Below are 23,249 nucleotides of genomic sequence, written 5' to 3'. Positions count from 1 at the left end.
TGACTGATAAAATATTTACATAAAAGGTCATATAAATATGACTCCTCAGATCTTAAATGAGCGACAAACAAATCAACAATTCCAGCAAATATCAAAGTGTTTGTTCAGTGCTTCTTTGACCATTTTAATTCTTATATAATAACAATGCCATATGAAACCTTTAAACATTTATATAGTCAGTATATATTATATGCATAGCATCATTTTCAAACATTAGAACTAGTCAAATAAAACAAAAGATAAGAAAAAATGTATAACAATTACATGTATTGCATCATAGTAAAATCTCAAATCATTGTGAAAAAAAACAATACAATAACAAATATTTCAAATACATATCAATTTGATGGTGGAGGTCGCCATAAAATAAGAAGAGGTGTTTTAGTACTGGTGTTTTGTGGCATAACCAATGGACTATGGAATCTTAAACTTGTGGTGCTCTGTCCTTTCAACCTGTTGCTGGAAACTGTTTTCTGCTGATTTATTGCCAGTCGGAACTGAGAATGATTAGTTGATCCTTTTGGAAGAATGAGTTTGGGTTTTTCGATTATTTTGTTTTGAAGAACAGGCCCTGCTTCATTTTGATCATTGTAACTGTCATTTGTTTGTAATAAACTTTTCTGTTTGGGTATAATACAAGAACTGCTGGACACTGGTAGTTTCTCAATTTGTTCTGACTGACCATGAGACATATTGCTGTAGTTATGATCAGACTGACCATAAAACAAATGACTGTAGCTATGCTCTGACTGAACATAAATTCCTGTATTTTGCTTTGGTTTTTCAACTTTTTTCTCTTTAAGAACAGGTAATGGGTCTGTGTTGATAATATCACTGCCATTGGATTGTAAAAGGCTGTTTTGTTTAGGAAAACTTAAATCAGTACTGGACCGAGGTAGTTTGTTATTTTGTTCTGTTTGAACACGAATCAACTGATTGTTCTTAGCATGTTCTGACTGAACATATATCTCAGCATTTTTTTTCTCACCAGAATTCTTGTTTATGTTCTCATGATCTCTTAATGTGTTGGATGCCTGATTTATAATATTCAGTGGTGCATATTTGAAGTTTGCAATACAAATACCTTGGACAGGTTTCTCAGCAGAAGACTTTATAGGTTTAAATTTGGAATCTGTAATTGCTTTGACGGCAGCCAAAATATCAGTATTTACCACACACTTTGACATTTTACTGTTGGTAGATTTAGTTTGCTTCTTTTTTTTCTTTCTTGAAACAGATTTTTGAGTTGAAAGGTCTGTTTTACATTCTGATTTCATTAACCTATTCAATGACCTCCGACGAACAGCTGTAGTTGCATTTTTGCTGTGAACTGATTTCATATGATGGCGAAGTGCTTCAATACGTGTAAAACTTCTACCACAAAAACATTTCTTGTGATTTTCGATTGAATGTGCCTTGATGTGACGATGAAGCGCATTTCTGGACTTAAAAGTTGATGAACATAAATTGCAGCAAAAATCCCTTGCGTCACTATGTTTATATGCAATATGTGATTGGAGAATTTGAAGAGAATGGAAAGCTGCTCCACATGATTCACAGACAAATCTTCGTTCTGATTCAAAGTGTTGAGATGTGTGTCTCTTTAACGTATAACTGAAACAACACTTAAAATCACAGTGCTTACATGAATATTTCTTTTCTGTTTTGTGATATTTCATGTGTGTAGCTAAATAATCCTTTCTGAAAAAAGTAAACATAACAAAGGATTAAATTAAATGTATAAAGATATAATTAAAATATAATGATTAGTTATACAATTTATTATGGTATATATAGGAGGGTATAGGTGGAGTTTACAGAATAGAGAATAATGGGCCCAAAAAATAAAACAATAGAGAAAAATGGGCCAAAAAATAAAGAATAGAGAATAATAGGGTGCTAAAACATAAAGAGTAGAGAATAATGGATAAAAAATATAAGGAATAGAGAAAAATGACCTAAAAAATTAAAGAATACAGAAAAGGACATCCCCCACCAATCTAGACCCTCATATACGCCTATACGGTATTATATTCTAACAAAATGACTTAATATATGTAATGTAGATGGATCGACGTAATGTAAAAAGCAAAACAAGAGGCTCCAAAGAGCATGAATTGCTCATCTGTTAAAAATATGCCTTTTGTAGATCTTGTATTGCTGATCATTTTTACTGCTGACAGTTTCTACCGATCTATTATAATGGTCTAGATAATAGGCAAAACCAAGAAAATTAGTAAAATACTGTCATTTAAGGTAGATCGGTTGTCAGGAAGAAAATTATGTGATTTATCGTACTATTAATTAGATATAAGAAGATGTGGTATGAGTGCCAATGAGACAACTCTCCATCCAAGTCAAAATTTATAAAAGTAAACCATTAAAGGTCACATTACAGTCTTCAACACGGAGCCTTGGTTCACACCGAACAGTAAGCTATAAAGGGCCCCAAAACATTACTAGTGTAAAACCATTCAAAAGGGAAAACCAACGGTCTAATCTATATAAAAAACGAGAAACGAGAAACACTTAGGGACCACATCAACAAACGACAACTACTGAACATCAGATTCCTGACTTAGGACAGGTGCAAACAAATGCAGCGGGTTTAAACGTTTTAATGGTACCAAACCTTCACCCTTTTTCTGAAACAATAGTGTAACATCACAACATAGAAAGACACACTATAAAATATCAACTGAAATAGCTTAACTCAATCAAAGGACATATTAACACCATTGAACATACACTGAACAAATAAATTTGACCTATGACACAATGTAAATACAAAATAAATAAACTAAGGGAAGAATAATAAAAGTAACATGTTATATCGGTAAGAAATGTTAAACAATTAAAGAAAAACAATATGCTCGAACAAAAATATCAGACATTTGCAATAACTTTAAACACAGGTAAATGAAAATAATTTTGTTGTTAGGTATACGTGTACAGTACCAATAGAGTAAGGAAATATTTTTACAAAATAAATAATTTTGATGTTCATAGTACGAAGTGAAAATTTATAGTTATACCAAACACTTATCAAAGCTGGTATATAGACCAGATATAGCCCTGAATAACATTAAATAACAAAAAAGCAATACAATTAGTATCAACAGGTCAAATAAACAAGAAAGTACGATTTGAGAGTACTCGCAGTTACTGACAGCTAGTTAAAAGCCAAAACAATTAATAATAAAAAATCATGCATCAGAGACTATTAAGACTGTTTCTACTAATGGTCCGAGGACACAGTTATCGTCCTTTGATTTTCGTTGTCTACAAATATAGTCCTTAGTTTGGACAGTGTATAACTTGTAAATTTTTTTCATTCACTTTCAAAATTTATTTCTTTATATTTTATGCATGAAATATTAAGTAGGGGGATGAAATTACATGTAAAAAAATTGTGGTGATGAATTTTTATTATAAAGTAGTGATTTTTAAAAAGGTAAAAAAATAGTATGTCTGAAGCTGTCAAACTGAATTAAAGACCCCCTTAAGATAGAATTGTCCATATTTTGAGTTAGAGCTGGTAGACTTTTCTATAATTTTAATATTATTTGTCCCAAAAGTAGTACACTAAACTTTAAAAATCTTTTTGAGATAAAGCAGGTGCAATTTTTTTAATCTAAATTTATTGTCTAAAAGAAATACTATACGAAATAACTGTGTTCTCTGGCCTATTTAAATACTGAATATCTTTTTCTTTGAATCATTTTTTTAAATACTGATTTAGTATGTGTACATCAGTTATCTTTCTATTTTCATTGCATTCTGAAACCACAAATGTTTAATCTATCATTTTGTCTGTAAATATTATATATGAATTTCTTAATTTCAATGAATGAATACTTATTCAGAGTTATCATTAAGCTTGTTAAATCCTAACAAGGGAAATACCAATGTTAACATGATAAATCACTGTAATAAATGTATTAACAAGGGAAATACCAATGTTAACATGATAAATTGCTGTAATAAATGTATTAACAAGGGAAATACCAATGTTAACATGATAAATTGCTGTAATAAATGTATTAACAAGGGAAATACCAATGTTACCATGATAAATCACTGTAATAAATGTATTAACAAGGGAAATACCAATGTTACCATGATAAATCACTGTAATAAATGTATTAACAAGGGAAATACCAATATCAACATGATAAATCGCTGTAATAAATGTATTAACAAGGGAAATACCAATGTAAACATGATAAATCACTGTAATAAATGTATTAAATCTTTCTGTCATAGTTTTACATTTTTCAGGGGTTTTGTTTTAAAAAAATTATGGATTTTAAAACTGGTAAAAAAAAAAAGGTTTCAAGTCTTATTGTTTAGAACAATTTTCAGAAAACTTCTATGAAAATCAATGTGATCTGAGAGCACTAGTGGAAAGATTGGAAGAATTGTTTGCATAATTTCATTCATATGTTTCTCTTCCAATGAGGTGATGGAAGGCAAGAAAAACTTGCTTTAGCACTATTGCATATTTGTTATTTGCATTACTGTAGATTTTTAGAAAGACTAGAGGCTCCAAGGAGCCTGTGTCGCTCACCTGATATTTTTGTTTACAATTGATGCATGAAATAATGCAACCATTATACTTTTACTTTAGTTTCAGAGATATAAACCAAAAACTGCATTTTACCCCTATGTTCTATTTTTAGCCATCTCAGCCATGTTGGTTGGCAGGCGGGGTCATCAGACACATTTTTTAAACTCGATACCCTAATGATGATTGTGGCCTTTGTCTCAGTAGTTTCAGAGGAGAATATTTTTGTAAAAGATTACAAAAATTGTTAATAAACTGTTAACACAGAGATATGTCTCGCCTATTTGTTATTTTGATAATGCAAATGTTGAAATTAAAATAGCAATACTTTAACACGTAAGTTATGCAAATATTCAAAGTCAATGAACCATGACTGAAGGTACAGGGCTAATCAATCTCCATGGAAATGAGAGGTACAGGGCTAATCAATCTCCATGGAAATGAGAGGTACAGGGCTAATCAATCTCCATGGAAATGAGATGTGCCAATGCTAATACAACTGCAAACCAAATACCATTGACTTTTCATAAGTCGTTCCCTTTAAACAAACCTAAACACAAACATTAACTTGTAAACTATGTAAAAGTTTCAAAGTCAATGAACCATAATTCATGTAATTAGGGGGTGGGTTATATAATCTCCATGGAAATGAAACTTGCAAACGCCAATACATTTGCATACCGAATATCATTGACTTAACATAAGTGGTTCATCTTATTTACAATGACAAAGAAAAAACCTGTGGCTTATTTAACGAATTTAACGGGTAATGAGATGTGCCAATGTTAATACAACTGCATACCGAATATCATTGACCTACCACTAGTGCTTCCCCATAAACTGACCTAATCACAAACTAATACATGTAAACTAAGCAAAGTTTCAAAGTCAATAGACCTTGACTGAGGGGCGGGGCCAAATAATCTCCATGGTAATGAGATGTGCCAATGCTAATACAACTGCATACCAAATATCATTGACCTACCACTAGTGGTTCACCATGAACTAGACCTAATCACAAACTAATACATTGTTGACGCTGCCGCTGCCAACGCCGGAAACAGCATACCTATGTCTTGCTTTTTGACTCCGTCAAGGCGAGACAAAAATTGATTTTAAAGGGCAATAACTCCTTAAGGGGTCAATTGACAATTTTGGTCATGTTGACTTATGTGTAGATCTTACTTTGCGGAACATTATTGCTGCTTACAGTTTATCTCTATCTATAATAATATTCAAGATAATAACCAAAAACTGCAAAATTTCCTAAAAATTAACAATTCAGGGGCAGCAACCCAACAATGGGTTTTCTGATTAGTCTGAAAATTTCAGGGCAGATAGATCTTGACCTGATGAACAATTTTACCCCCAAGTCAGATTTGCTCGTAATGCTTTGGTTTCAGAGATATACCGGTAAGCCAAAATCTACATTTTACCCCTATGTTCTATTTTTAGCCATGGCGGCCATCTTGGTTGGCGGGCTGGGTCATCGGACAATAATGATTGTGGCCAAGTTTGGTTAAATTTGGCCCAGTAGTTTCAGAGGAGAAGATTTTTGTAAAAGTTAACGGACGACGACGGACCAGGTGAGCTAATAAGCAGTAGATAAATTGAGCTTCTTTTAAATTGCAACTTAATGACAATGTTTTTATCAAATGGTGTTCAGTTACAAGTATAAAGTTTTACACTTTTTGAAACTGATAAAAAAAATACCTATTAAAAAAGAGCTCTTGAATTTTTACTCATACATAATTTCTTGAAATATACTGTTGACACACAGATATGTCTTGCCTGTATATAATTTTGATAGAAAAAATGCTTTAAAAAGGCAATAAATAGGCTACGATTTAGACAAAAAATTCAAATATGATTCTTTTTGTTTCAAGTATTAATAAAAGTGGAATTTGGAAATAATATTTCGTTAAAGCTTGGCCCAAATTTGTCAAAATCAGCTCAAAAACATCGCTGATGTATTATTGACTTGCAAGTCAATAATTTAACTTCATTGAATCCCTATTCATTTGACCTTTAATTTAACCTTTAGAGATTGGTTATGCATGTACTAGGTGTGTTCAGCTATTAAATGAAAAGAATGTCAACATTGAAAGTGAAACAAGGGTAAACCATTTGGTTGACTGATTCGATCCACATAAAATCAGTCTTATACAGGTAAAAACATTAACATATTTTTTTAACCTATAATAAGAAATCAAACAGACCTAGAAAAATCCAATAGCACATACCCTCTTATCTATTTCTATTTAAGTTTATATCGAGTTAAATGACTGTCAGCAGTCTTTGGAGGTCATCTCGATGGTTAATTAGATGGCTTCTATACTAAAATACACACGAAATGCTGATACATATTATTGAGTCCATGCATTGCTAATTTTTTATTTTAGACTTTTTGTGATTTGGATAAACGTTTTAGTATGCTAAAAATCAAATATGAAAATTTGAGTCAAATAGGTGAACATGAATTTGAAAGCTAATGCCCCTTTAAAATGCAAAATATTCAACGTCAATGAACCATAACTGAAGGTTCAAGGCCAAAAAAAATTCTTGTAAATAAGGTATGCAAATGTTAATATGACTGCACAACATTGCACATCATTGACTTATCATAAATGGTTCACCTTATAAACTGACCTAATAACAATCTTTAACATGTACACTATGCAAAAGTTTCAAAGTCAATAGACAAAGACTGAGGGGACAGGGCTAAAAAATACCCATGGAAATGAGATGTGCCAATGCTTATATAACTGCATACCAAATATCATCGATTTACCTTCAGTAGTTCTTAAAAGGACCTAATCACAAACTTTAACAAACTGTTGATGCCACTGCCACTGACGGTGGAAACAGCATACCTAAGTCTTGCTTTTTGACTCTGTCATGTGAAGTGAATTGACACTGTAATTGGAGAGATCTCTCCCAATTTGTTGAGCTTGAGGAATATCCAAGTTTCCTTGTGTGACACCAAGAAATAACTTGATGTTGGGAGTATGGAAATCTATCCTCTTCACTAGTACTTTAACGTAAATGGAAAACAAAAGCAATTCTTTTCCATTGTTAAACCACAATTCGTATTGTGACCTTTTTGTGGAATATGTAGTCCTGGACTGGTACCTGAAATGGATATAATTTTAAACCTGGTCTTACCTACCTATAAAATGATTTTCCACAATCTGAACACAAAAAATTCCTTTCTAATGTAAATTTCTTTCCACTTTTTACATGGTGTGCATAACTTCTTTCATGCATTTTTAAATTGAGTTTTGTTCTGAAGACCTGTTGGCATGGTTTACAACTTATTGGTCCTTCTGTAAAATAAATGGATGCAGATATTATATTTTCACAAAGTGAGGTACACATCTTTAATGTTCATAACAAATATTCCCTCAAGTTTATAGGCCCTGGGTTGAAAACTGAAAAAGAAGTTGATTATACAAAATAAATGCATTTGTTCTATCTCCTCTCTGACTACCTAGTATGCACCATACTATAAAAAAAAAGTAAAATAACATAAAATACCGAACTCCAAGGAAAATTCAAATCGGAAAGTCCCTTAACAAATGGCAAAATCAAAAGCTCAAACACATCAAAAGAATGGAAAACAACTGTCATATAACCATGTGGTTATCATATTGACAGGAAAAATAAAAGCTCATTCCATATTTATCACATTTGAAGTTAAAAATGCTATGACTTGATATCATGTGTTTCTTATGAGCCTTTCCACTTTCAAAGGTCAAGATTATATAAAAAGATAATTTGTACTTCATGCAACATGGCAAAAATATAATTACTATGCATTTTGATCTGTTTTCTAAGTCAATAGCTCATTTAATGTAATTTATGTATTTTTCTTGTTGTTGCCACAAGTTTGTATTGCAGTTTTCAAATTTTTTTATTCCAGTTTTCTTTTGGTTGCTGTGATACCGTTGAATATTTCAAAAACAGTACTACATAGTACCATTGGCAGATCCGGGGGGGTGTTCTGGGGTTTGGAATCCCCCGCCCTTTTTTTTATTTATTAATTTTTTCTTTTAAATTACATGTATGTGAACCTTTCATGGTGTTCAGGGGGGGTTGGAACCCCCCTTTTCAAACTGGCTAGATCTGCGCCTGAGTACATAATACTAATGTATATATTTACCTGCATGAATTTTTTTGTGGTGGGTATATAACCTGCTGGGTATGTCAAAGGATTGATCACATAATTTACAAGTGTTATTAATTTTCATCAAATCAACTTTTGAGACATTTATGGCATGCTGATCTTGGCAGTGATCAGAATATTCAGTGAATGAGTGAAACAACTTTTCACAAGTATTGCAATTATATTCCTGGTGAGATTCCATATGGTTATTATACTGACGGGAAAAATAAAAGCTCATTCCACATTTATCACATTTGAAGTTAAAAATGCTATGACTCAATTTCATGTGTTCTTTATGAGCCTTTCCACTTTCAAAGGACAAGTCACATTTTTTACAGATGTGGATTATGTTTCGACGACGAGTTCTCTTTTTTGAAGATGGGTCCTTTTCATCTTTTGTCTTTATTTTTCTTTTCTTTTTTAAACCTTTCATTTTTGACTGAGACTGCAGACATTCTTCTTCAATCACAATTTCACTTCCCACCATGCTGTAGTCATCACTGTGGTCAACATGGTCAATACAGCTATATGGTTTCTCACAAGTAAATTTATTGTGGGCTCTATTGTAGTCCTGGTTTACCAATGTTCTAAAGGCTTCTGTATTTATTGTTTCAAAACCTATATTAACATTATTAACAGTACATGCAGTAGTGGTGGATTCTTCATCTCTGACAATTTTTTCATAAATTTCCTTGTTTATTGACTCGGCAATAAACTTATTTGTAGATTGGCTGTTTATTATTGATGTATTCGATTTACACATTTCGTTGCTGACAATAGCAGCTTCATATGTTATATCCTCTTGAACAGCCCTATAAATATTGGATATTTGGTCTAAATTATGTGTTGAATCTACCAATGGAATAGATACATGTAGCTTAGATGATGCTCCAATAGAACTTGGGGATGTTTCGGCTGATAAAGTTTTCAAACATCTTGTTTGGAAGGACAGCAACAAATTGAAACCTTTTTCTTTTTCCTCAGCAGTAAAATGACCTTGAAAAATTTCTTCTGCTGACTTCAACTGTGAGAAAAAATCATGAAGTTATTTAAAGATATGTATGCATGTTTGCTTTATTTGTGAAAGTTTCTGTTTAGTAATTTAACAATTCCTGTTCTCAGCCAATCACAGTGTTGGCCAATAAGACAAACACAATAATGGATTATTGGAAATAATTGGAGTAAATATTCAACTGGAGCAGTGTTTACATTGTGAATCGAGACGGTACTGAGTATTTAAGTGTTTTAACAAATAATCTGAAAAATAAAATTCAGTGATATCCAGTAAATACGCAATAATCTTTTAAGATTATCAGTAACATAAAGTTAAAACTGGACTGACAAGTCATAGTATACAAGCATTAACCACCTTGTCAGTTTTGTTGGAATTTTCATTCATCCTCTTGGTGTGTGGACCAAAAAGTGTGGATCAGAAAGTGGCTAATTTAACTTCCCTTCAATGCCCAAAATATGACAATGGAAATTAACCCAAAAAACAAATTTTGTTTGACCTGAAGAACATACTGTTGCCCAAAGGAATAAACTGAGGGTAACATTTTATGTGGCAGGGTCAAAGTAATTATATAAGTAGCTGTTGCCTAAGAACACAGAACATAATTGTGTTGTTATACCTTAGACATAAAAAAAGAAAAAGCATTTGCCAATGTTTTTGAATGTCACATTATTCATGTTATTAGCCTTTAAATTCAAGCATGTAACCAGCTAGTCTGAGATTGCTCAGACATTCTGACTGCCTTTTTAGAACATGTTGGGCCTGTGGGAAGTCAGAGAGCAGTCCATATAGAAAACATTGAAAAATTGTCGACCAAGTCTTGGAGCGGTATTAAAGTTTATGCCATGCAATCGTAATAGATCCATTTTCAAGTGGATAAATTCATTTAAAGCCTCACAAGAGCACAAGTAGACTGAGGGTTACATTGTATGTCATCCAATCTAGTGACCAACAAATCAATGGCAAAATTTTAATAGTCAAACAGCACAAGGTTTTTTGGATTGTAAGGGTAGTTTAGCACTTTTAATGAGCAATAAATTAAATGGCAGCATACATTGTATGAAGCTTTGATAAACAAGAGAGTAATCTATGTTTAAAATGTCATTACAAAAATCTCAGTTAAAAGTCTGTGGGTTTCCCCCAAAAAAAATCCTGGCTTGATTTGCCACATAATCCCCATGCCATTTTCCATTAAATAGAATGAAAAATTAAAATAAATATTATTTCTATGAACAACGTTTCCTAATTTGTACAAAATGGCATGTCTACTTTATGCAGTATCTTCATGATCTTTGCTAGTTTAAAATTATTGCACTTTGAAAATTTCATTATACCATTGCAAAAGGAGTCAATAACCTTAAGCTGAGAAGATTTTTAAAAAGTTACTGCTTTATAATCATTTCTAAAATTAAAACAAAAGGGAATTCTATGTCTTATTTCTTTCGGCCTTTTTCAACTTTCCACATTCATCTTTAATACCAAATGACCCCTGTATTGACCAATGATTTGCTCATATGTCCAGTGGCAAATATATCTCTTGCAAAGTCCGGATGAGAACGAATTTTAAATCAGCCACCTGGAAAGGAAGCTATTCATTTCATACCTTAACCAATTTCGTACTACTGCCATTTTGTACTCTAAATTTGCGATTTCACATCCGCATGATCAAAACCATTTCGATCCATATGGACTGCATATGTCATTTGTACCATATAGACAAACATTATTCAGACAAAGTTGACCTTAGATGGATCTGGCTATTTTTTAGGTCCTTTTTGGTAATATATCCCGCAATGGTGGTAAGTCGTGCACTTAAGGCCATTTTTTATTTTATTTTTCTGTAGACTTAGTTTTGTTTTTTTATTACTGTGTATTGTCAAGCTTGGTTACTCATAATTGTTTCTCAGTCTCTGAATGTACGATGTTGTTCCATACGGGAGCAGCTGACCCGGTTTGTTTACATTCAAATTCTAATGGCTTCAAAACCACGTAAAACATTGAATCGTTATATCCAATCAAATTGCTCTACTGTCAATTAGGTGATTTTTTAGTACAAGGCAATTATATTATTTGTTTGTATGATATTGCTTTGAAATAGTTTGCAATAAATTGGGGGATTATTCAATAGGAAAACTCATTATTAGCCATGAAATTTGACATCAATGGAATTTTATATGAATATTTACTTATGGTCAGAATATCGATCTCTTTATATTAAACCAATTTTTTTTTTTATGAAAAATATATTTATATTGTTTTTTCTTAACCTACTCTATATTCCTGAACAAAAACATGGCATGATTATCGTTTGTTTCCCAAAGTTTTTCTTTCAATTTGGATGTTTTTTTTCGCGGGAAAATCGCGGAAGACCTAAGGTGCTTGCCATTTTGAAATTCTTAAAAATACGATTTGCTTGGCCTGTTTGGTCTGCCATTAAGATTGATGACGCTCAATGGAATGTAAACAAAGCAATGGAGGCCGGAAGAGGGGTTTTCTTAAATTCTGAAATGCTTTTAGGCATTCGGAAGTCAGGTTTGAAATGGCCATTAGAAAATCTGCATTTTTGTACAATACTTAAGAATAATAATGAAAACATATCTTTAGAAATATCATTATATTTAGAAGTGTAGAAAAAATGTATTCTGCACTAATTTTATACGCTGGTATTAGCGTAGTGACGTCAATGCGGAGTTTTCCCATATGATAAGTACAATAACAAAATCCGAACGAACCAACGTCATGACCGATTATAGACTACGGTAGGATAGCTCTTCAACTGTTTCGGTTCTTGTACATCCTTGGCTTTCAAATATTCGTCTTTGAGTGTTCCTGATGAAGGTAAATCCAGAAAAGCACTTCAGACGCATGAAATTTATAACGTGTTCTCCGCCCGACAGTTTTCATTTTTTTTTTAGTATTTGTAAATTGTTGAAGTGTGTACCAACATTAATGGTATTGGTGATTCTGTAAAACCACGGATTTGTATAGTAAGTGTTTCTAAATGTATTTTACACATGCACATGTATTTCTAGTCAATTCAACAAGGTCAACAATGTTATTTAAAGTATAATTCCCTGGTACTGTTAAGTTAAGTTTAGTGTACTGGTGTAATGAAAATGGTATTTCCAGATCCTTGCTAAACATACCTTAACTGAAAATAGTGTGAAATAGATGCTCTGCATTTTAAAACATTTGAATGTCGATATTAGATATAAATAACAAATTGAGGAGAGGTGTTTTTACGTAGGGGGACAGAAACGTACGGTTTTTTTTTAAAGTTTAGACTATGGATTAGGCTCTAGTCAAAAAGTTATCTTATAGGATCATTTGAAATATAACAAAATTTATGACAAAAAACAACAAACAACGCACCACAATGTTCCAAATAAAAAACTAAAAAACCTGTACATACTCACTCAGGTCAGGCTGGGAACAGTATATCCATATATATGTTCCTGGGTCAGGTTACGATGACCTTCCGTCGTTTTAATGGAGAAAAAGCGATCTTTTCAAAACACACTTTTTCAAAACATGATAAAATTTCAGGAATGTGGCCTTGGATGTTGTTTTAAAAGATTAACTTATCAAATGCATGTAGGAGCATTTTGTGTATATTTTGAAAAATTAAGTGTTTATTATTTTATGAGGAAGTGCGAAATAGGGTGATGTGCCGAAACTTGATGACACGTTCGCAACGTTACTGTAGAGTTATGCAGAATGTTGCGGTTTATTCACGTTTCTCCAACATTTGATAATTAGACTAAAACAACATTAAGGATTAGGGGGTCCTCTTAAGGACTGGCATCTTGATATTTACCTGTTATTCACCTGTATCAGTTCTTAACTGAAATATTGTAAAAAGGGGTATGTTTATTAAAACATTAACAAATTATATTTATTTATTTTTTACAATAATTGGTTTATATTTATGGTTGAATATAACCAGAAAAATATGTTATTATTTTTATCCGTGTTTGAATTACAAAATTAAAAAGTTATTCAACAAAAAAATCCATAAATAAATAAGGAAAATTCAAACATTTCTCCTTCAACTGTGAAAATTTCATAAAAATTTATCAAGAAATAATCTCAAAATGATTTAAAAAAAAAGAAGGAATTTTTGTTGAAAATAACATGAAAAATCGAAATGTTCACTGACTCTGGGACATAATATATTAAGTTAGTATAATAGTCCCAGACTGACTGTACCTCATTTTAATAATGTATTCTATTACTTGATACCAAAGAAATGAGGATACCGAACTTAAGGTCCGTGGCTTCATCTTTAACGAACTCCGAATAAGTGACCACATCCAATTTGGAAATGTCCACAGATTCGGCAAGAGGGATAGAACTGGACATCGGCCGATCGAAGCGATATTTATTGCTAGGCGAGATCTTGAGTTGGTGCTAAAAAAACTCCTACCGGCTAAGGCGACTAAGGCGCTATTTTGCCTTTACAGGAAATTGAGAAATATCTCTTTACCAATAAAATTACAACTAAGACTTTTTGATACCCTAATACTGCTAGTTCTTATCTACGGCTGTGAGGTGTGGGGTTTTGAAAACACATACATTTTAGAAAAGATACACTAACAGTTTTGTAGAAATATCCTAGGTGTTAGAACAACAACTCCAAATTTCATGATTTATGGTGAGCTTGGTCGATGTCCGATCGATATCATAATTAAACTTAGAATAGTTAATTTTTGGAACCGAATTATTTGCAAATTCCCATAATCGTCAACTTTCTTCCATTTTGTAATCTACAATGTTAAAATTGAACGAATCCGGACTGCATAAGTTTAAATGGATTGAACATGTTAAAGCCATATTTGACAATACTGGATTTAGTTTTATATGGAATCTGAAATCGAAGATAGATCCAATTCAGATAAAAACGAATATTAAGCAAAGATTAACAGATGAATTCATCCAACAATGGCACAGTCAAATCCAAAACTCATCGAGGGGGGGGGGGATATTATGGTCTTTTCAAAATCGACTTTGGCTTAGAAAAATATTTAATAAGACTCTCATTTGAAGATCGTAAAAATATTACTAAACTGCGATGCTGCAACCTTAAAAGGTAAATAGAAATAGGAAGATGGAATGGAATTCCTAGAGATGAAAGACGGTGTCATCTCTGCTCCTTGTCAATTGGAAATAAATTTCACTATCTATTTGAGTGCAAGTCTGTTATTGTTAAACATATAAGAAATAAGCATATTTCAGAATATTACCACAGGTATCCATGTGTCGAAAAAATGAAAGGGCTGCTTTCATTTTCCAATATTAAAGTTTAATATGAAGAACTTATCACTTTTCATTAACAAATTAGTTAAAATATTGTAATTATGCTCTCTTTAATATAAATATATGATTATGTTAACATTGTTCTGTAGCAACCATAAATATTATTATGTATTTTGCCTTTTGTTACAGATGTATATGTGTCTGAGTGTTTCAACAAAAAGTATTATTAAGTGTCAGATATGTTTTTGTATTTGTATTATATGTAGATATCCAAATCTAAAACGATGCCCAACAACGAAGTTTTATGTACGTATATAGTCATCGAAAGCTGTTGTCTTCTAGTGCGAAGAACCATATAATATTGTCTACCTGGTCGTTCTGTCTGTATATCATAAGAGCCGAAGTCAATGTTCTTGGCATGCTGTCTTAAGCAGATGGAATAGTCAGTCGTATATCTGTTCACTTTTTCCACGAAAAAGGGAGAATACAAATTGGGTACATCACGACGTGAACTATAGAATGTTTAACTGTGGTAACTGGCTTGTTGAATTGTGAGTTACAAGTATTCTCGATTTGACACATAAGCTTTGGACAATTAATGCAAGCTGACCAAGAAATTTAAATATACTATATATTTGATAATAAGCAGCGTTTGATACTTTTATAAACGTTTAATGACTCAAGCTATTATAAATACTTAAAAGCTCTCAGAATATTAAATGTTTATTTTTATTCAAGATCGCAACATTGTAATCAACAATACATTATTATGGAAAATTGAGAAAAAAAATATTAAAACAAAATTAAATTTAAATTTTCATCACTGTGCTAGATTATATCGACTTTTAAAATCTTGGGAAACTATTATTTTTACAAATATGAAAAACCAATTATTGTAAAAAAAAAAATATGTTTTGTTGATATTTTACAATAAATCTTTTAAAAACACCCCTTTTAACAATATTTTATAGTTAAGAACTGAAACAGGTGAATTAATTACATAATCCTTAATGTTGTTTTAGTCTGATTATCAAATGTTGGAGAAACGTGAACACACCAATGTTGCACAGGGTTTTTAGTATATGTAAGAGAATGTTATTGTTGCAGTTTAAATCTTCTTAAATTGCATGGTATGTAGGTTAATCAAGATAATATTGTAACAATAACGAACAACACCAATTAATTACTGGAATAATAGATACATGTGAAAAATGGACGTAAACAAGTAAATGATTTATAACCGTTAATAAAAACAACAAAAGAAAAACAAAGAAAACAACTTAATTAATTTGGTGTTCGTTATACATGTATTATATATATAATGGTACTGATTTTGCTCATAATGGGTCCTCTATTGGAAATAAAATTTATCTTTATTTTTATATAAGTTGGGTGCTTTAACTTAAGTGGGTTTGAATATACTTTCTCTTCTTTCTACTTTTTATACGCCCATTTACGGGACGTATTATGGTATACCGTTGTCCATCCGTCCGTCTGTCCGTCCGTCGTCCAAATGTCGGACCATAACTCAAAAACGCTTTAACCAATTTTCATGAAACTTTGGTGAATTGTTTATATTTATTGACGTAAGCTCACTTTCGATTTTTATAAATTTTAGAATTTACGTTTCCGAGTTGTAGGATTTTATTCATAAAAAATGGGGGATTTTCCAGTTTTCTGACAAACTAAAAAATACTTTGAACAATTTTCATGAAACTTTGATGAATTGTTTATATATATTGACATAAGTTCCCTTTCGATTTTTAAAAAATTCTGATTTTATATTTTTGAGTATTGGGACTTTATAAAAAAAAAATCGGGGATTTTCCAGTTTTCGGACAATAACTCAAAAATGCTTTAAGCAGTTTTCATGAAACTTTGGTGACTGGTTTATCCCTATTAATATAAGCACCTCTTTAGTGTTTTTTTTTACAAATTTCTGATATGACATTAATTAATGAGTTATGGAACTTTATTCGTTGAAAAAGCGACGGGCGTATCATGCGCTCATTGCGCAGCTCTTTATTGTTACTTCTCTAATTGTAAAGAAAAATAAAAACCAAATGGTGAAGTGCTTAAAATAAGTTTAAACTCGCACACATTCATTACCACGAATTAATTAGAAAGATCGACAATGATTACTTTAATTCTGTCTAAATTTATTGATAACACTGAGATCTTTGATAGATGTCAAATGTCATCTCTACTTGAAGCAGTAACTGCTGAGCCTTCCGAAGAACCTGATCTTTAACTTTTCTCATTGCAAATAACTCGAATAATTCTGCCTATCGTTAATGTAGCAATCGGAGATTAGTCGGAGATCGGTGGAATATAACGACTGACATTATTCTGGTTACATTGCAAAAGGGCCTGTGTGAGCTTTTGTCATCACTTGGCGTCCGTCGTCTGTCGTGGTCCGTCGTCTTCGTTGTCCGTCGACGTCCGTGAACTTTTACAAAGATCGTCTTCTCTGAAACAACTGGGCCAAATTTAACCAAACTTGGCCACAATCATCAATGGGTATCTAGTTTTAAAAAAATGTGTCCGATGACCCCGCCTGTCGCATCCATGTCCAGTGCACAATTTAAAAGCAATATTGTCGACATCGCGATATTTACAATGTTTACACGATATCGTTTCAACATCCTACACATTGTAAGAACTCTTATATATTGTTTACATCATAAACATCGCGATGTATATAATGTAGTAACGATATCGTGAAAAAGCGACGGGCGTATCATGCGCTCATTGAGCAGCTCTTTATTGTAAAAAAAAATAATAAATAATTATATATTTTTTTACAATAAAGAGCTACGCAATGAGCATGAAAACATCGTTTACATCGCGATATTCACAATGTTAACACGATATGGTGTCAACATCGTTAACATTGTAAGAACTCTTATATACTGATTAACCTCGTTGACATCGTTAACATCGTGGTGTATACAATGTATTAACGATATCGAGTTTACATCGTTTACATTGCGATATTAACAATGTTTGCACGATATCGTGTTAACGTCGTTTACATTGTAAGAACTCCTTTATACTGTTTATTCGTTTACATTGTTAATATCGCGATGTTTTCAATGTTGCAACGATATCGTGTTTTCATCGCGATATTAACAATGTTTACGCGATATCGTGTCAACATCGTTTACATTGTAACAACTCTTATATAATATTATACAATGTATTATCAATATCGTGTTTATATCGTTTACATTGCAGTGTTCACGATACCGTGTCAACATCAATTATATTGTATGAACTCTTATAATCTGTTTACATCGTTTACATCGTTAACTTCGTGATATTTACAACTTATTAACGATATCGTGTTTACATCGTTTACATTTATAACTAATTAGAGGAGTTATTGCCAATTAAAGGCGACTTTCCTCGTTAATTTTTCAACTATTGCTTATCAAACAATTATATCAAATTTTTAAAGTGTAAACAAAAATCAATTATTTTGACAGTATATATAATATGGCGGTAAAAATGCCTAAAGAACATAACTTTTCCCTGAATATGAGTATTTTAATTAAATGAAATTCTTTTGTTTTATTTTTTTGTTTCTTATGCACACAACTTTTACAGGAAATGCACACAATCAAATTCATAAGTATTACATAATAAGCGAAATTATTATTATTAATTTCTAATTGCGATGTTGACGATGTAAACGATGCAAAAACAAAACTTAAGACTCCGTTAACATTATAAACACGATGTTGACACGATACTGCCAACATCACGATGTTGACGATGTCAACGATGTAAACTCAAAAGTAAAGACTCAGCATACAATATAAACACGATGATGACACGATATTGTCAACATCGCGATGTCTACGGTGTAAACAGAAAGGTATAGACTCGGTATACAATATTAACACGATGTTGACTAGCTATTGTCAACATCGCGATGCCTACGATGTAAACACAAATGTAAAGACTTGATATACAATATAAACACGATGTTGACTCGCTATTGTCAACATCGCAATGTCTACTATGTAAACAATATAAACACAAGGTATAGATACGATTCAATGTAAACACAATAATGACACGATAGAGTAACCATCACGATGCTGACAATATCGATAAAACATCGTGCACTGAACATAAACATGGCCGACATGGCTAAAAATAAAACAGGGAGAAAATGCAATTTTTGTCTTTTTTTCTTGAAAACCGCTACAGATAGAGCAAATCTGATAAAACAAAAATGTCCCAAATGATAAGATTATTATAATGTCTATAGACATCAAAACTGTCAGAAGAAATCTTATAGGAGTTATTGTTCTCAAACAACGAATTTTTCCAATTTTTGTTCATTTTTGCCTATTATCTCGAAAATTATAATATTAAATAGACAGAATTTTTAAACACCAAAAAAAAAAGATTACAAGGCAAGATCTACAAATAAGTCAACAATGATCGAAATCGTCAGTCGACACCTTATTGAAGTTATTACCCTTTAATGACAGTTTTTTTTCAAATTTTTTGCATGTTTGCCTATTATCTTGAAAATTATAATAAAAGATTTACTTTAAATCGGAAAAAAAAATAATGATTAGCAAGACCAGATCTACATATAAGTGAACATAATGGAGATGGTCAGTCAACACCTTTTTGAAGTTATTGCCCTTAAATGACAAAAAACTGTAATAGATAGATAGAAACTTTAAAAAGCAAAAATGATTAGCAAGACAAGATCATAGACCAAATGGCCTTTTCTAATTTATTAGTGTCTAAACTTAGAAAACTTCTTCTCAAGAACGATCGACTGACTCCGTTAAAACAAAATTTGGCAACTATGTTCCTGTGAAGGTTGTCCTTAATTTGTCCTTTACAAGCATTATGACTTTAGAGACGATTGGAAATTCAAAATGGCCACAAGCTGAGATCAAAGTTTACTATATGATCATGCATTTTGCTTTGCATTTCAAGAACGAATAAAGTGAAATGAAAACAAACAAATCAGTATTGTTCCTAATTAGAAGGGACTACTAATTGTTGTTACTTTGGTCCTGATAAACAGTCCTATAAGACTAAAACGAGGCCAAAGGGGTCAAACTGGTCCGATTTTAAAAGATTTTTTTTTATCTAGGACCACGGACTCAAATGAAATCAAACTTGCCAGATGTTTCTTTACTGTAATGCCGATCAGAAATTCCAAAAGGCCGCCAGTTGAAGTCAAATTTAACATTTAAACCATTAAGGAAATTGCATTTCATTTTTCTGTTCAAGAACAAATGAAGTGAAATGAAAACCAAAAATCCCTGAAACGCTCTTTAAAATGAACTTACCAAGTGTGGTTACTTTATTTAGTCTTGATGAAAAGGCAAATACCGGCACGGCTTCAAGGGGATAAAATGGGTCCAAATGTCCTGTTTTTACGGATATTCTTCAGAGGAAACTATTAAAAAACAAATTGAAACCGAACTTCCGACTGGATTTTATAGTTTTTTTTATGTTGTGCTGTTAGACAGTCAGTCTGTCTCGTGTTAGAGGGAGGACTGAGCGCTCAAACTGGGAGGGTTAGGCGCCCGCAAACGTGTTTAACCCCGCCACATTCTGTATGTGCCTGTCCCGTCCAAGTCAGTAGCCTGTAATTCAGTGGTTGTCGTTTGTTGCTGTATATCATATTCGTTTTTCGTTTGTTGTTTTGTACATAAATCCGTTATGTAAATGTAAATGCCGTTAGTTTTATCTTTTGAATTGTTCAACATTTGGTTCTTACGGGGTCTTTGATACCTTGCTATGTGGTATGGGTTTTACTCATTGTTGGAGGCTGTACGGTGACTTATAGTTGTTAACTTCTACGTCATTTGGTCTCTGGTGGAGAGCTGTCTCATTGGCAATCATACATCTTCCGGAAGCTAGCATGTGCCTATCCTATCTGTAATTTGTCGTTGGTTACTGTCTCATTTTTGTTTTTCACTATTCTTTTGTCATAAATCAGATCCGATGATTGGTTTTCTCGTTTGAATTGTTTCACATTTTTCAGTTCGGAGCCTTCTTTAGCTGACCGTACGGTATGGGTTATGCTCATTGTTGAAGGCCGTACAGTTACCTAAAATGGTTTACATCCACATCGTTTGGACTCTGGTTGATAGTTTTCTATTGGCAATCATACCATATCTCCTTATTTTCATATTATTGTGAAGGTCCTTAACAAGTGAGATCGAAGTTAATTTTTCATGTTTTACGAAACTTGAACCTTAAAAATGAGGTCAAGGTCAAAAGAGCTCTGTCAGACGGATTTGCACACCTTACAATGACGATAATAAGACCACCCATAGCCTATCTGTGACTTGCTTCAACATACCTTTCAATGTGCTCATTTATGAGCCTTTCAGTAGATTTTAACAACAAATGTGGACCCAATGAAATGTATAGCTTTCTTAACTGAATATGACTGGTTTGAAAGTCTTTGAGATATTTTTTAATGTTTCACACGAAAACTTGAATCATAAAAATGAGACCAAGGTCACAAGAGCTCAGTAAGACGGATATGTACACCTTACAGTGACACTATAGACCACACACAGTCTATCTGTGACTTGTTTTAACTGGGCAACTGACATAATCACATAAACTGGTCGTTTACTTTAAATAGAAAGTCATTACAACAGGAAAATGACATCAAGGACAACAGACTTCTGGAATATAAAGCTATAAACAATAAGTCACAGGTGTCATCAATGCTTAATAAGGTTTAGTGACAATCATCACAGGCAAGACAATAAATGAACTGTGGTCTGCCTTATTGGACGGTAGACAGGGGGCCATTAGATTGCATTCTGATAAGAAACCATTTAGTTATATCTTTGTTTTCCCCTTTAGGGCAGTTGGTGCTTTGGGCATATCTTTGGTAGTCTCCATTAAAATTTTTGATTCAACCAATTTAAAGCTTGACATTTTATATAGACACGTGTCTTCAAGACTATACATTGACCTCGCAAAGTCTTTAAGGATGGTGCATACCTCCTGTTGTTCAAATCAATGAGATACTTTTTTTGTTTGATCTTCTTTTTACCTTTTATGGTGGCATCTAAATAGGTTATTAAATTGATTACTTTAGTAATATCAACATCATTTACTTAGAATAGATGTTCATTGATATGTAGCAAGGAAGATAACTTGTGTTCAACTCTATCAGCGGCAGGTATCATTGACAATAGTTTTCTTGATTTTGTTGTTCGCTGTACTGACTATGCATTACTTAATTTGGTGTATATGTTCATGCTGTAATCAAAGGGAGACCAAAGTTTGGTCTTTATTTTAAAAAGAATTACCTTACAGACTATTCAGACAAATTTGGTTGTAAGCCATCAACTGGTACATGTATGTAGGAAATGTATTTTCCTAAAGATCTTCTATATCTATTTTCTGTTACCTAAATATCTCATTTTATCATCTCCTTCAATGTCAGATGGAATTATCTAAAGAAGATGACTAAACATATTCGGAAAATTAATATTTTGATAAAAAAATGTTTGCAATTTTTCGATTTATAAAGGGGCATAACTCGATAATGATTAAAGTGACGCCACCAAAATTCAACTTGATCTGTGTTTTGTGGTAAAAAGCATTGTGTATAAGTTTCATAACATTTGGTTGAGGCAAACTTAAGTTAGAGAACTGAAACTAAAAATTTTGCAATTTTTCCATTTATAAAGAGGCATAACTCTAGAACAGTTAAAGTGACGCCACCAAAATTCAAACTTGATCTGTGATTTGTGGTAACAAGCATTGTGTATAAGTTTCATAACATTTGGTTGAGGCAAACTTAAGTTAGAGAACGGAAACTAAAAAATTTGTAATTTTTCCATTTATAAAGGGGCATAACTCTAGAACAGCTAGAGTGACGCTACCAAAATTCAAACTTGATCTGTATTTTGTGGTACCGGTAATAAGCATTGTGTATAAGTTTCATAACATTTGGTTGAGGCAAACTTAAGTTAGAGAACGGAAACTAAAAATTTTGTAATTTTTCCATTGATAAAGGGGCATAACTCTAGAACAGTTAGAGTGACGCTACCAAAATTCAAACTTGAATTTTGCAATTTTTCCATTTATAAAGGGGCATAACTCTAGAACGGTTAAAGTGACGCCACCAAAATTCAAACTTGATCTGTGATTTGTGGTAATAAGCATTGTGTATAAGTTTCATAACATTTGGTTGAGGCAAACTTAAGTTAGAGAACGGAAACTAAAAATTTTGT

At 32.3% G+C, this 23,249-nt stretch overlaps 1 protein-coding gene and 1 long non-coding RNA gene across 2 annotated transcripts in view; one reads left to right on the top strand and one right to left on the bottom strand.

Annotated features, from left to right (window-relative positions):
• The window catches only part of LOC127733329 (uncharacterized), a 166,241-nt gene that overhangs the window by 50,747 nt on the left and 92,245 nt on the right, over window positions 1–23,249 (top strand). The gene's annotated exons all lie outside the window — the stretch shown is intronic.
• LOC127733291 (zinc finger protein 813-like) lies at window positions 155–12,966 on the bottom strand. The gene is made up of 4 exons (XM_052242648.1): window positions 12,891–12,966; window positions 8,730–9,756; window positions 7,737–7,893; window positions 155–1,701 (listed from the first exon to the last, which is right to left on the bottom strand). The coding sequence occupies exons 1-4, from the start codon at window positions 12,924–12,926 to the stop codon at window positions 339–341; spliced, it is 2,583 nt and encodes an 860-aa protein (XP_052098608.1). The 5' UTR covers window positions 12,927–12,966; the 3' UTR covers window positions 155–338.

This window comes from Mytilus californianus, unplaced genomic scaffold (genome assembly GCF_021869535.1).
Source record: "Mytilus californianus isolate M0D057914Y unplaced genomic scaffold, xbMytCali1.0.p SCAF_3, whole genome shotgun sequence".
In the NCBI taxonomy this organism is placed as follows: domain Eukaryota; kingdom Metazoa; phylum Mollusca; class Bivalvia; order Mytilida; family Mytilidae; genus Mytilus; species Mytilus californianus.
Note: the sequence above shows the minus strand (reverse complement) of the source record. Positions and strands in the feature narration are given on the sequence as shown.

Coding starts and splice junctions, on each gene's coding strand:
- LOC127733291 (XM_052242648.1), bottom strand. CDS start 12,926: ATGCAGAGCATCTATTTCACACTATTTTCAGTTAAG. Junction 9,757..12,890: donor TCACACTATTTTCAGTTAAG/GTATGTTTAGCA, acceptor TTTTTCTCACAG/TTGAAGTCAGCAGAAGAAAT. Junction 1,702..7,736: donor TGTGGAAAATCATTTTATAG/GTAGGTAAGACC, acceptor TACTTTTTTCAG/AAAGGATTATTTAGCTACAC.